General features: G+C 31.3%; 1 protein-coding gene and 1 pseudogene across 1 annotated transcript; one reads left to right on the forward strand and one right to left on the reverse strand.

Moving 5' to 3' along the window:
- Nucleotides 1-5948: 5948 nt before the first annotated feature.
- Nucleotides 5949-9678, forward strand: LOC120261940 (annotated as a pseudogene).
- Nucleotides 9679-10173: 495 nt separating this feature from the next.
- LOC120260749 (GDSL esterase/lipase ACHE-like) lies at nucleotides 10174-12023 on the reverse strand. The gene is made up of 5 exons (XM_039268307.1): nucleotides 11577-12023; nucleotides 11283-11492; nucleotides 11039-11199; nucleotides 10683-10953; nucleotides 10174-10517 (listed from the first exon to the last, which is right to left on the reverse strand). Exons 1-5 carry the CDS (start codon nucleotides 11794-11796, stop codon nucleotides 10261-10263), a joined length of 1119 nt encoding a protein of 372 aa, XP_039124241.1. The 5' UTR covers nucleotides 11797-12023; the 3' UTR covers nucleotides 10174-10260.
- Between the last annotated feature and the right edge of the window lie 2812 nt (nucleotides 12024-14835).

A 14835-nucleotide genomic window follows, 5' to 3' on the forward strand; every position in this document is an offset into this window, starting at 1 on the left:
GTGTTTAAACGTTAACATGTTAATTCTTAAACAGAGATATCATTTGTTAAACAGAGACCTAGAATGTTATACATAGACAACAACATTTAAATGTAGACATACTTTTTTAAACAAAAACTTATTTTTTAAACAGAGACTTCATTTGTAAAACTGCGACCATTATCAAATGAAAGGGGAAACGTACATCATAAACATTACACAAATCATAACAATCGAAAAACTATTTCTATCGTGTATATAGACGAAGATGTAAAACAAAACAAAACCCTAGCCGAGAAATCTCCCTGCAGACTAACAAAACCCCAGCCGAGAAATCCCCCTGCAGACTTCAATATCTTCCAATAAAAACAGAAATACAAAACAAAACCGAAAAATCTTTCTTTGTTACAGAATAGTTAACATAAAATCATACTCACGACTTCTTCAATACCTTAGATTACAAACTGACGAAATACCGAATGCTTGCGTGAGACTTCTCGTTCGACAAACCGGTGGAAAGGGAAAAGCTGAAATTACAGAAGATGTCCCGGTAGAGAAACTTCGGAAAGGGAAAAGCTGAAGAAGCGAGTGGAGAAAAGACAAGTATACGGTTCAAGTAAAGTCGTCTCTTGGGATTACCCTAACAGAAACCCCCCACTTCATCTCAAACCGCCAAACTGTTTGCAGTGCCACGACTTCCCATGCAAGGGCAATTTCATCCATAAAATTCAAATTAACTTCGTTAACCACCGTTACATGCTTTAAGTGTTTGGAAAACATTGACTTTAAAAGGAAGAGGCTTTTGATGATTGCCAAATTAAGAGGGTGTTTTTGGTAATATTTGAAATTTAGGGGGTTTTTTTAATAATTTTCACACAATATATATATATATATATCACAGTAGAAGTTAACAAGACATATATATATATATATATATATAGAATTTAAATTAAACATTTAGATGGAGCTTTTTCTACTGTATATTACCAAATAAGTTGCTTAAGAACTTAACTTATAAATAAAATAATTCCAGTGACTTATTAGCTGTTATCTGTGATTCCCACGTCCAAGTGTAAATTTGATGATAACTTTTGAAAAACAAAAAAAAAACCTGATAAAGGTTTCGCCCACCCTGATTTTCTCGTGCTTCTTTTTTTGTGTGGTTGTGTTCCCATCTACGTCTTTATCTCGATTACCAAATGTTTTGAAATTTTAAAACTCATGTATAAATATATATATATATATATAAGAATAAGGATTCTGTGAATGACGGACCACGTCTGCAGTTGGCAACAGGGCATGGGATAAAACGAGATAGAAGACAGAAAAGTGGTTTCATTGTGTGTTGATTGTTTTTATAAATTTTTATGTATATCTGATTTTTAACTGAATTCAAGTGTTCCTTCAGTCATTTAAGGTATGATTAACCTAAGTTACAAAAAGAGCCTTTGGGAGATTGAAAAAAATAAATAAATAAAATAAAAAGAAAAACGACTGCAAACAAAGTGGACTTTGGTTTCGTTGCATAAAGATCTGGGCCCAGCCTATCTGCAGCTATGGGCTTGGGCCAACTCAATCCAACATATTCCACATGCTTTATACTTTTATTTTCACTCATTTTAACTCAACTTTAAAAATGATGGCAGTAGCATTTGGAATTTAGGGTTTATTATTTGGTATTTTAGGATTTAGAGTTTTATAATATTTTGGTTTGAGATTTTAGAATTTATATTAAAAGTTTGATAATATATTTTAGAATTTAGGATTTATATAATTTTGGCATTCACATCTATGCCATTGAGGGAGTAATTTTGAAAAATTGATTTAGTTTATTTAGTATCACTCTTCATCATTATCTCCATGCCACCCATAGTTATTAAACCCGGTCCCACTTGATGCTTTGATCGTTTAACCCGATCATTCGAAAATTTAAATCAAGCTAGTTTAATATCTAACCAATTTAATATATTAAATTTTTTTGCCTTATTTTAACATACTTTTTAATACAAAAAGTGAAAGTTGTGTATGGTATTTTGTTGTAAAACTATGTTATTTAAATCTTTAACTTTATTTATTGAAATTATTATTAATATGAACTATGGATGGGTATTTATGACCAAACTTCAAGGTTGTAAGTACTTTGAATTAAAAAAAAAAATACAAATATAAAAAATATAAAAATGATTTTTAATTTTTAATTTGTTTTATTAACCCAATTTACCTTGAACAATTTAACTCGAGACCCAAAGCCTTGACACGGGTCACTCTTTGGTCATGTTTAATAACTAAGATGGCACCACAGACTCCATTTTTGACGTCACCATGTTTTGCACTAATCAAACATTTTAACTTTGTAATGTTAAGTCCTAGATTTACCGTTGTTTGATCATCTAATTACTCGCTTGACATTTTGAGACGCGGACCAATAATGCAAATAGTAAACAAGAACATTGCGCTATGGTTCAAAGTAATTGCATAAAAGCTTTGTCATGGCATTGCAACCATCTTTGCTGTGATGCTGTTAGGTTTGCTGAGGGAGCTACATCTGCAGCAATATATATAGTTGCAAAAGTAGCGCTCCAAAAAGCATTCTCAGAAGTTTTTGCTGCAATAAGAGGTCCATTCTTTGATCTATAGCTTTAGCAATGACCAAACAGTTTATTGGTATTCAGATCTTCGTCAGAACTCTTCATAATCGGTGTAAATTCGAATCACGAGTGAAAGTATATTTTTGAGAATATGAATAGTGGTTGTGTGCAGGTGATTGCCATACTTACATGTGTACAAGCCCCACACGCACTTGCTCCGCCAACATTTATGCATGTAACGGTTTAGTTGCTTATTTCGACGGAAAAAAAGAAGATTGTAGCTTAACTGGTCTACGCGTGTTGACGTGTTGCACTTTGATGTGTGATTCCCTCAGTGTTACTAAGCTTGTTCTCACATCACCTAGTCTTGCTGAAATACATCATTCTTGTTAAACATCATATATGGAATTCTCTCAAGTCTCAATGCCTTGGCCTGTAAATTTTATCCATTGAATTTGAATTGTCTTAGTTTGCATTTAGACATTTTGTTAGTTACTTTCAGCATTAATAGCAACAAAAGTTGCGGACCAATTTTCTTCGTGTGTTGCTCACATTCATGATGCAATGGTATTAATTGTTTTTTTTTTCAAATATAACCCTCATATTTTTTTTAAATTGTCAAAATGACCTCATGTAAAATTTATTCACGTTTTAAAAATATCACATCAAACCTAGTCATTTCTAAGGTAATGAGTATAAAATATTGATATTTTCCTCATTAACACCATTCTCTTTTTAAAAATAAAAAAATAAATGTCTTTTTAGACAATCTTAAGTTATTATTAATTTTTAGAAAGTTATATTTCTTTTAGACAACATTTATTTGGGAAAAATATGTTATTATTATTATTATTATTAAAAATATGAATTATTTTGTATTTTTTTAAACCTATTTTTGTTTTAAATTGTTTAAAACGTATTTATTTTGGCAATTTGTGGCTGGATTAAAGATGGTGCACCCATAGAACGACATATTCTAAGCTGACCAAAGTTCAGACGTAGATATAAACACATAGATAAAAATTTTAATTCTACTAGGCATAATTTATGCTTTTTATGCAAACAACCAAGGCATTATAAAACTATTTGTCCAACATATGGTCAAAATATACAATGTAAAAAAAGTTATGAATGTATTTGACTATAATAATAATAATAATAATAATAATAATAATAATAATAATAATAATTCAAAATAATTGGCATTTAATTTTTTTTAAAAATAATAACTTAAATAGATTTCAAAATTTTGACTTTTGTAATTATTTAAAAAAATAATTATGTTAATAATAGTAATTTTTAAAAATGGTTTAAAAACCAAGAAAATTTATAAATAATAATAATAACATATTTTTCCTAAATAAATGTGGTTGACAAAAAATAAAATAAAATAAAATTTGATAATAACTTAAAAATTGTTTAAAAAAACAAAAAATTATTTGTTGTTTTTTTTTAAGAGAAGGGTGCATATGAAAAAAAAAGCCAATATTTTAGTATTTTTAAAAGCTCCATTTATTACTAAAGTGATGATTAGGTTTGATGTAATGTCTTGAAACCCAAATTAATATTAGTGAATAAATTTTTTATGAGATTATTTTAACAATTAAAATAAAAAAAAGTTATATTGGAAAAAAAATCCCTTGCTTCATTCTTTTTGGACAATTATTTTCACATAATTGTATGCAACTTTCAATTCGCAAAGTGTATATTATTCCTCGGAGATTTTTAACTTCAAATGTAGATCTGTTCACCCTTATTGTGCAATTTGAAATCTATATTCCGACTTTATTTTATTTGTTCAATTTGTGTGATTGGTTAGAAGACTAATCATAAATTTTCCTAATAAATATTAATAAGTGAATGATTCCATGATTAAAAATTTGTAGAATAATTTTATTTTGATTTTTCACATATGCATGCAATGACTTAAAAATTGATATTTTCTCAAATATCTGAATTATTGTATAGAAAAAAATGATTAGAGAATAAATATGTCTTCAATATGCTTATAACTTACAAATGTAATTTTTTTTTTTTTAATCATAAAACGCAACATGTGCGAGGTAAAGACGTACGTAGAGTTAGAGTGGGGATACAGGCCGAAATTTGGTCCAACTCACCTCAGAACTAGTCCGCACTATAATGGGTCAGATTACATGTTGAGGTTTTATCAATTTATGCTGACCCAACATGTCAATCCATCAGGTTGGTTTTATGTAAAAAAAATTTTTATTACAAAAACACCTATAACATGAATTCAACCCAAGGTGTTTAGAAGTCCTAACCAATTAAACCGCAAATGGTTGGTGTTAGATTGCTAATGCTAGCAAACATTATTATGATTTAATATTACAATACATTATTTTTATAAATATTATTTACCTTTATTATTAATATTATTTAAAATGTAAAGAATTTATACCAAATTATTTATACAGAAAATATATTGTTATACAAAACAACAAACTTTCAATGGGGTCCACTAGTTTAAATATATTGTTAATTTAAAACCATAATATTTTTTACAATATTTTTTTATTATTTTTTTAATAAAATCTCTAAAATATTATGTATTTTTAAATAATTATTATTAACTTAAAAACATAATATTATTTGAAATCATTATTAATAAATAATTAACTTAAATTTTTGTTAAATTAATATGAAAGCACGTAATTTAAAAAAATAAAAATGAAATTTTAACCATTTTCATGTTCACAATATATTTTATCAAAAAAAAAAAAATCCAATTAGGATAAATATATTCGTTTATGAGATAATGTTAACACTATCTCATTAGTAAAGAGTCATTATTATTTTAATTTTTTAATTTATTATTTCTTGATTTTTTTTTGTCAAAAAAATAAATTTTCTTTACATGTCATCTATTCCAACGACTTCATGAACTATTTTAATCAAATGGTTCTTAAAGAGATTTTCATTTAATCTCTTGTCAGTTAATATCGTGTTTTAAAAATATGATTAAAAACATTTCTTAATATGTATTTAAAAAACGAATTGATAATTAATAAAATTTTTAATTATTTTATAGATAAACATAATCTATTTGAAGTGATAAAGATATATTAAATATAAAAATAAAATTTTAAAAAATAATATTTAATACTTCACAAATCTTAACCGAAGATGACTAAAAAAACCCTCAAGAAATGACCAAGAGAGTATCTTATCAGGGCGAACTATAAAATTTAAAAGTAAATTTATTTATTTTTTATAATTTTTAATTATTGATTAATTTGTAATTCACTATATTTCTACTTTTTTTTTTTTTATTTGGTGGGGTCCACAAGTGGGTGCAATGTTTGAGTTCTGGTTAAAAATTTGGGTTTGTTTTAGTTGTTGAAATTTGGTCCATCTCTCTCTCTCTCTCTCTCTCCCAAAAACCCCTCCTTTTTCTTTTCTTGCTCTTCATCTTCGGCCTCTCTATTCTCCTCCTCGCTCTCATCGCCATCTCGCTCCACCGCTCCCTCTTCCTCTCGCTTGTTCTCCTCTTCGAATCGAATCGGAAAACCTATTTTTTTCCCAAGATTGAAACGCTAATCCTTTGATTCATCCTTTTCTTTTGTGATTTCTTGGATTGATTGGTTTGTTTGGACGAATCGCTTCTTTGGGGGTGCGATTCTAGAGATATTGTGGTTTTCTTTTTGGTTTTTTCTTTGTCTAGAGAGAACTGGGAAATGGACGGGCGGGCGTATAGCCCTAGGACCGCTGAAGACGTCTTCAGGGACTTCCGTGGCCGACGCGCTGGTTTGATCAACGCCCTCACCAATGGTTTCTCTTTTCTCTCTGTTCTTGAGTTCTTGGTTTCTTTGATTGATTTGATTCATTGGTGACTCAGCTCTGCTTTTATTGATCTTCTTGTTGTTACAGACGTGGAAGAATTTTACCAGCTTTGCGATCCCGGTGAGCTTTTTTCTTGCATTGTTATTTGGTTTGATTTCAAGTGCTTTTTTTTTTCTTCTTCTGCTTCTGCCTATTTTCCTCTGCTTGTGCTTACTTTTTTTTTTTTGGAAAGATACCTGTGATTTCCTTTCTTTTTTTTTTCTTTTTTTTTTTTTTAATATTCCCCTCTAGTTTTGTCTGCTTTGGAAGCTTTGAGTGCTTTTCAGGCTAGTCTATGTGCCTAACTGCTTTTGTCAGAGGGAATGAGTACCTAATAATTTATTTTTCTTGTGTTTTGTTTGAAAATAATTTTCTGTTGTACTGCATTCTGGCATGTCTTATATCTCTCAATGCTAGTGAATCTCTTCAGCAATGTGCCATGTGTTTTGAGTTTGCACAGCTTGATTCAAAAATGGAGTTCAATAGAATAAATTAAAACAAACAATATGTGGATCAAAATTCATAAATATTTCAATTTAAATTCATCTTAAGCATTTAAGATAAAGCATTTATTAGAAAAGGTTTTGCTGCTATAATTTTTTGTGCTGATAGGACATATTGGCTGATATTACCCTTCTTGTTGTTTCTCTTGCTCTTATAGATCTCTCTGGTTGGAAGAATGTTGATCCTTGAAGTAATATTGGTGTTGCTTTGTTCTGTTAACTTTTGTGCAGTTCTTTGTTTGAAACATTTCCTTCTTGCTACTTTATGGAGCTAATGTGACTTTGCATGCAGAAAAGGATAATTTGTGTTTGTATGGACTTCCTAATGAGACTTGGGATGTAACCTTGCCGGCCGAGGAAGTGCCTCCAGAACTTCCTGAGCCCGCATTGGGGATCAATTTTGCTAGGGAATGGGATGAATGACAAGGGTTGGCTAGCTCTAGTTGCTGTCCACAGTGATGCATGGTTACAGGCTGTTGCATTCTATTTTGGAGCACGTTTTGGATTCGACAAAGAGGCCAGGTATTTTGTTTCGTATTGTTACTTAATCTGATTAATTAGAGCATTTATGCCCTTTTCATTATATTTTCTCAAAACCATATAGTTTAAATGATGCTGATTTATGGTCAAATTCATAACGTGCTATTATTGTTGGAATGTTTTTTAATAGTCTTAAAGCATTGTAATCAAGTCGTTTCTTTAAGTTGCATTTTGATAATGCACTTTTTTTTTTTTGTTTAATCATTTAATAGTCCAAGAGCACCAATTTTATAGTGTTGGTAAGATTTTCTTTTCTGTTTGCAATTTGTTATATTTTATTCTCTGAAGACTTGGTCAATATACTGAATTTATTCTGTTATGGAAGTAAGTTTTCATTTTTATTTTTTTGATTACCGCTATTTCAAATAAAAAGTGCTGTTTGTTAGTCATACAGTTTGTAGAAAAGATTTCTGTTTTATTGCCTTTGTAGAATATATTGCTGTTTGTTTGCAGAGGGTTTAAATTTGCTCTTGGGATGTAGACAATCATGAGAGGAAGTTGTAGATACTTATTTTGTCCTTGTTCAGTTCTTTCCCCTGATGATATAATTATGAATATAGAGGAAATTGTCAGAATTACCTTATCCTAGACTTCTAGTTCAGTTCACTCTTGGTGATGCAATTATGAAAGTAGAAGAAACTGTTGAGAGTTATCTTATCCCTAGCTCAGTTGACTCTATTGATGATAATAATCAAAAGAAAGCTCTTGATATTTTTATCTGTTAAGCCTCCTAAATCTACGCAAGGTTATGTTCTTGCAAGGCTGCATCAAGAAATGGCATCTTGGTTAGATTAAGTACCTACCTTTTGCAACAGGGCACAGAAATCTGTGTAATCTTTCCGCTTCTTGCTAAGCTAATTATCCATTTAAATCATGATACATTGTGCATTTCTAGATTATGAGCAACTTGTGTTTATAAATTACTATACTGCTGTTCACCTAGTCCTGGTTACTGGTAGATTGATTCTACCAGCAACTAAACTATTACCTTGGTGTTTGAATGCAACTAAATTGATTCCATTTTATTGGATATGTGTTCTTGCCATACTGTTACATCATGAGAAGTGTTCTTCTTTCTTGTATTTATGCATGATGGCCTAGCTGATTGTTCCAAATTCATCTGTTGTATGCTTCCAATGAGTGAGTACTTTTACCAAGATGGTAATGTTTTATTTTAATATTTTAATCCTTGAAAATTATTTTATCTTTGTGAGATAGTTTTCACCCTTGCATTCCTACCTCCCCCTCGCCTTTTTTTGTGTGGTTTTTGTTCCAAAACTCAGTTGCTATATTCTGATATTCATTTTGAAGATTATTTGTTGTTTTGTTGTGCACCAAGTTCTACATTTTAGTTTGAAGCACTGACACAATGATAGTTAAATTTTTAATCCAAGTTATCAATTTGAACTCCCAGGGCCTGATTATTGCTTTTCTCTCTCTCTCTCCTTTGACATTTTGGCAATGACAGGAGGCGGCTTTTCAACATGATCAATGGTCTCCCCACAATTTATGAAGTTGTAACAGGAACTGCGAAGAGGCAGTCCCAGGGGAGGGAGAAAACCCCAAACAGCAGCAGTAAAAACAAATCAAATTCCAAGATGGTATTATGAAACTTATATATAGTCTTGTTTGTTTCATTTTTTTATTATCAGTAGTGTTTCTAAGTTGTGTGTGTGTGTGTGTGTTGGAATAATTTTCAGCTGTCCCAGGCGAAGACTTTAAAGATGGCTCCACCAAAAGAGGATGGCGAGAGTGAAGGAGAAGGAGAGGGAGAGGAAGAGGAAGAGGAAGAGGAAGAGGGGGGTCATGGAAACACTTTCTGTGTCGCATGTGGGGAAAATTATGCACAGGATGAATTTTGGATATGCTGTGATTTGTGCGAGAAGTGGTTTCATGGCAAATGTGTGAGGATCACTCCTGCTAGAGCTGAACACATCAAACAATACAAATGCCCAGCTTGCAGTAACAAGAGAGCTAGAGTATGATATAGTCAAGTTTACTTTCCTGTGGGATTGAACTTTTCTGTTCAAATGCAACAAGAAATGAATATGCAGGCTCAAGTCAAGCTTTTAGTTTTGGTCTAAATGTGGTATAGCCCCTTCTAATCATTGTTTCTCCTAGTTTTAGCAACTGTAATGGTTGGCCTTGTGTGAACTCTAATTCGCCTTTTTTTTATAACAGATCTTGATATTTATCTGGTTAGAAAGTTGCTCCCTTTGCATTCATTGATTGATCTTATTCTCGCATAAACTAGAGATGTTCATGTGTTTCTATGCATGATTTTTCATCTTCATGAGTTTTCATGACCTTTCTTGTTTAGGCAGGTGTGTGGATATTTTCAGTTAATAAAGCTGTTAATGAAGCTCTTCTGGCAGACCAATTCAACACCTAGTTTGCTTTGTATCTGATGCTATGCTCTTGTCTTGTATTCATGCTGTATGCCAGTGAAACCAATTGGTTGATCCAAGAAGGATTTTATTATTATTATTATTATTATTATTATTATTATTATTATTATTATTATTATTATTATTATTCTTGTAATATGTCTATGTCTAAACTTGTAACTATAAATATATAAAATGTAATATACTTTTTTTTACATGGTTTTTGGACATTTGGAAGTGCAAGAATTTATGAAAATGAATTTATACTATTAAAAATATATGTTTATTATCTAATTGTTTTATTTATGCACCAAACAAACATGCTTGAGAGAGTGAGAGATAATTATTTATATATGTATTTATATATAAAATATAAATACAATGGTCATACTGCATTCCAATAAATAAAGGTGGTATTATTCAATAACAGACCTTGCAAAGAGGAAGAGAAGGATGTGAATATTTTCCAGTGGCTATCTCATTGAAAACCCATTTGTTTGCAGCTTCAGTGTAATGAACTCCATCCCAAATTATGCTTTTCTCTGGATGTGAACATGATTTCCCCAATAAAACTTCCTCCCCCTCAACTATGCCTTTGTCTCCACATCTCACATTAAAATCAAAGTTATATTCACCACCACCATATCCACAGCATGTTCTCAGAGGCTTCTCAAATCCTGCCAAATAAATAAAATAAATTTAATTTTTCAATAAAATTTTCAATTTATAATTATCATGATCTATGGCTTTCATTGATTTATTATTCATTATTTAATTAAGTAGGAAAGTGTCACACCTCAACAAGACATCAAGCAACAGAAAATTTATGCATATCTTCTTACCATACTTTTCTGCCTTGCTAAAAAGATTGTATTTAGCAGAGTAAACATCTACATAGATGAATGTTGCAGAAGGCAGATCTTTTCTGAGCTGTGTCACTGTTTCATTGAGCATGTTATTGAATTTTTGTGCTAATTTATTGAATATCACGGCGCAGCCAACCGGATCGAGTTCCATGGACGACGATGGTCTTCGGAGAAGAACATAGGTCAGGCAACCTAAAGGACCCGTGTTATGGATCCAAAAGTATCGCCCTCCGTGTTTATACACCTCCTGCAGTACACACCAGTATTTATTTATATTAAGATAGTTATTTTATAATCTCTATTTTTATTATAAATTAAATACCACCACTTACTTCTACGACATCACTAAACACCTTCATTGTCAATGGGATATAATCATCAGCAGATTGATTACTAAAAAAAAGCTCGGTGAGATCGTTTTGACCGATGTCGATTGTATACAAAGCTTTTTTGAAATAATCCTTCTTCGGCATCAAGCTTTTGAAAACTTTCCCTAATATATTATTAACTTTAGTAAGCAGGGTACATGGATAGAATTGATCAATTTAGTATTTAGTATTTAATATTAATACTTGCCTTTTTTGGAGATCATTTGAGACCTGGATTTGAACTGAGCGAACTGGGATACCTGAACTTGTAATGAGAAGGGACTATAGCCACCTTTATTTAGTGGCGCACTTGGTTGCATGATGGTTGATCCAGCAGTGGCAAAATTGGCTCCATGACTAAAGTTAGTGCCTAAAGAGTCTAAGTATGCGCTCAAGTATGCCAAACCAAAACTCTTAGCTGAAATTCAATAGTTCATGTATAAAAAGATAAGTTTAGTTTGTATAAATAACATTACTTGTAATGAAATTTATATAGATTTACCTATAAAGTCGATAATAAGACGGCCATCGGAGAATCGACCGGCCGGCATATGAAAGAAGGTCTCTCCATTTGGAGGTGGAGCAGGGCCGAAGGTGGCGGAGAGGCCGCCGGTATCGGAATTGGAGTCACCGAAGTTAATTATCGCAGGGAATTTGCATGGTGTACATGAGGACGTTTGGAGTGATAGAAGCAGGGTGAGACATATCATGAGGAGGTTCATTTTTTTTTTTTCCCTTTTTTTTCTCCTTATTTTTGGTTGTATGAAGAGTGGTTGGAATAAGGTTGGTGTTTGTATTTATAGAATTGTTTAAGGAGAGAGGATTTGATTTAAATGTGGAGGACTGAGAAATCAAATAATGGGAACATAGAAAGTTAAAAGGACTTTGGGTTTGTTTAGAATGTGAGCATCATCTACTTCAAAATGAGGAAAATAGAAGTATGCCTTCTAGATTCATCTCCTAAGTTTTTCTTATTAGTTTGGTGTTTTCTTTTTAATGTTTGGTTATATATATATATATATATATACATATGAATATTGTTTTGGAACTTTAAAAAAAATTTAGATGTTTTTAATGATTATAGTTTAGTTTAAAGGTCTTCTTTCCTCATAATTTGTTGTAGTACAAAAATTATTTTGAAAATTGTTGTTTTCGTTCTTATATATTTGTTTTGGTAAATAAAAGAATTTAAGGAATTTTAAAAATTAAAACCTCTTGTTTAAAAGATGAAATTTTCTTTTTTCCAAATAGACGTCTTGTCTTATATTCAAGAAAATTGTTGGTGATTAATGAGTTACGTAAAATATTAGGTTTTGACTAAGTCTTCTTATTTTGATGTAAATTGGAATTATAATTTATTAAGAGGTGAACACCAACTCATCTTTCTTAATATGTTTGTTTATTTCCAAATTTTGCCTCATATCTTAAAGTTCTTCAACAGCTTGAACTTTGATTATATTTTAAAAAGTCCCCATAATTGAATTGAATGAAATTATTTTCAAGCTAAAAATTAGTTAAAGATGACTTTATTTCACCAATTTGATCATATATGAAACCAAATATAAATTATTATAGTGATTGGAAGGAATTACATCAAATAGAGTGTAAATGGTAAAAAAATTGTTTAATTTATATATAGTGCATTAAAGAAAAGCATTTGTTGTATATATGCAGGAGCCAAACATTTGGAAATTAGATTGGCCACAAAATAATAGTCCCAAGAAAGACTTGTTGGAAAAAGACACTAAAAGTCATGAGCCACATGACTTATTATTATGATTGACATCGAAAACCATAAGAATAGAATTTGGATTGTATCTTTATTTTTATTTTTTAAGGACCCGTCGAATAATTAATATAATTTGCTATAACTCAAAAAAAAAAAATTAAATTTTTTTTTACTCATAATTTTAAATCATTATATTGTATATATTAAATGTTAATATTTAAATTTAATTAATAGTAAAAATATTTAATTAATAATAATATAAAAATGGGGCCTCATGGAATTGAAACAAGAGAATTTTGTCCCTTTCCAAGTCTTATTATATATGTGGAAGGAGGAGGAGGGGGCTCATGGAATTGAAACAAGAGAATTTTGTCCCTTTCCAAGTCTTATTATATATGTGGAAGGAGGAGGGGGGGGCTCATGGAATTGAAACAAGGGAATTTTGTCCCTTTCCAAGTCTTATTATAAGGGACCAAAATGAAGTAAAAATGGAATAGGAACCCCTAGAAGAGAGTCCTCCATCTATCTTAGACCAGTAAAAAATATATGTTTTTCAAAAACAAGGATTCCCAATCGGGTAAAAATTTTAGGAGGCCATCGTCTTGGGACCAGTTTTTTCTTTCTTTCGATGAATTTCGATTTGTTTTCTTTCGATCACCCCTACATTGATTATGTTTTCAGGAGATCGCTAAGATTCGATCGATTTTTTACTTGGTGACCTGCCGAATTACACGTCATGCATTAAATTAAAGTTATTTAATCCACGCTGGCTTAGACATGTCAGCAAGGTGTGTTAGAAATACACATCAGTATACACATCAACATTTCAAGAGAAGCCTTTGGTGAGGTGTATGCTGATGAGTATTTCCCACACACCTTGCCAACGTGTCCAAGCCAGCGTGGATTAAATAACTTTAATTTAATGTATGACGTGCAATTCCCGTGACCAACTCAACAAAAATTGATCAGAATCTTATGGATAACCTCCCGGTGATATAGAATTAATATAGGGTGATTGAAAAGAAATAAATTGAAATTTAGTGAGCAAAGTGAAAAACGGTCATACTACAGTGATCTTCTAAAATTTTTACTCATCCCCAATCTAGGGTCCCTAATTTACACTAGAGAAGGGGATCAGGTTTAGTAGAGAAGCAGGCAGTCCTAATTTCCATCCCCATCACTATAATGTATAGTTAGTACTAATTTTTTGAGTTAATTATAAATATTTATAAATATATATATTATCGGTTTAAAACAAAAAATTTTAAAATATATTTTCATTTAAAATTTAAAATATTCAATTTTACAAACACTAAAACTTTAACTGTCTAAGACTTTGTAAACCTCTCGCTATAATAAAAAAAAGAAATTTGCCACGGTAAATTTGACACAAAAATGGGTCCCAAAAAACATAATAAATTGATTTTGGTATGGTTTTTGGCACGGAATATTAACCGTGCCTAGAGGTGGGCACGGGCCGTCCGGCAACCCCGGCCCGGCCTGTGCCCGGTTCATTGACCCGTAACCGGCCCGTACTGTAAATGGGTCGGTTACAGGTTGGGCTTCTCCCAACCCGTGGCCTGGAGGGTTGGCCCGCCGGACCAGGCCCATATTAGAACCGGGTTGCAACCCGGTTCCCAACCCGCCGGGTTGACCCAGCGGGTTGGGAGCCCGTTGAAGCCCAACGGCTATGAATTTTGAAAAATTCATAGCCGTTGGCTTTATTTAATATTTTTAATTCAAATTTTGAATTTTCAGAAATTCATTTTTTTTTAATTCTTATAAATTTCTATATATACCCCCATCCCCCTATTATTAACTTTTTACCAATTATTACTCTTTCCCAACTCTCTACTCTCATTCTCTCTTAATCTCACTCTCTCAAGGCATATTATTTGGGTTCTTGGAGTTTAATTATTTCAAGTCAACATTATTAAGGCTTAATATTACAAGTTGGAATCTTGGAGACTTGAGTTGTGCAAATTTGGATTCTCTCTTAATTTTTAACATTTCGGAAGTCCCCAATTAACAA

This window comes from Dioscorea cayenensis, chromosome 5, assembly GCF_009730915.1.
Source record: "Dioscorea cayenensis subsp. rotundata cultivar TDr96_F1 chromosome 5, TDr96_F1_v2_PseudoChromosome.rev07_lg8_w22 25.fasta, whole genome shotgun sequence".
Lineage (NCBI taxonomy): Eukaryota > Viridiplantae > Streptophyta > Magnoliopsida > Dioscoreales > Dioscoreaceae > Dioscorea > Dioscorea cayenensis.

Coding starts and splice junctions, on each gene's coding strand:
- LOC120260749 (XM_039268307.1), bottom strand. CDS start 11,796: ATGAACCTCCTCATGATATGTCTCACCCTGCTTCTATCACTCCAAACG. Junction 11,200..11,282: donor TCAAATGATCTCCAAAAAAG/GCAAGTATTAAT, acceptor ATAATATATTAG/GGAAAGTTTTCAAAAGCTTG. Junction 10,954..11,038: donor TGTTTAGTGATGTCGTAGAA/GTAAGTGGTGGT, acceptor TGTGTACTGCAG/GAGGTGTATAAACACGGAGG.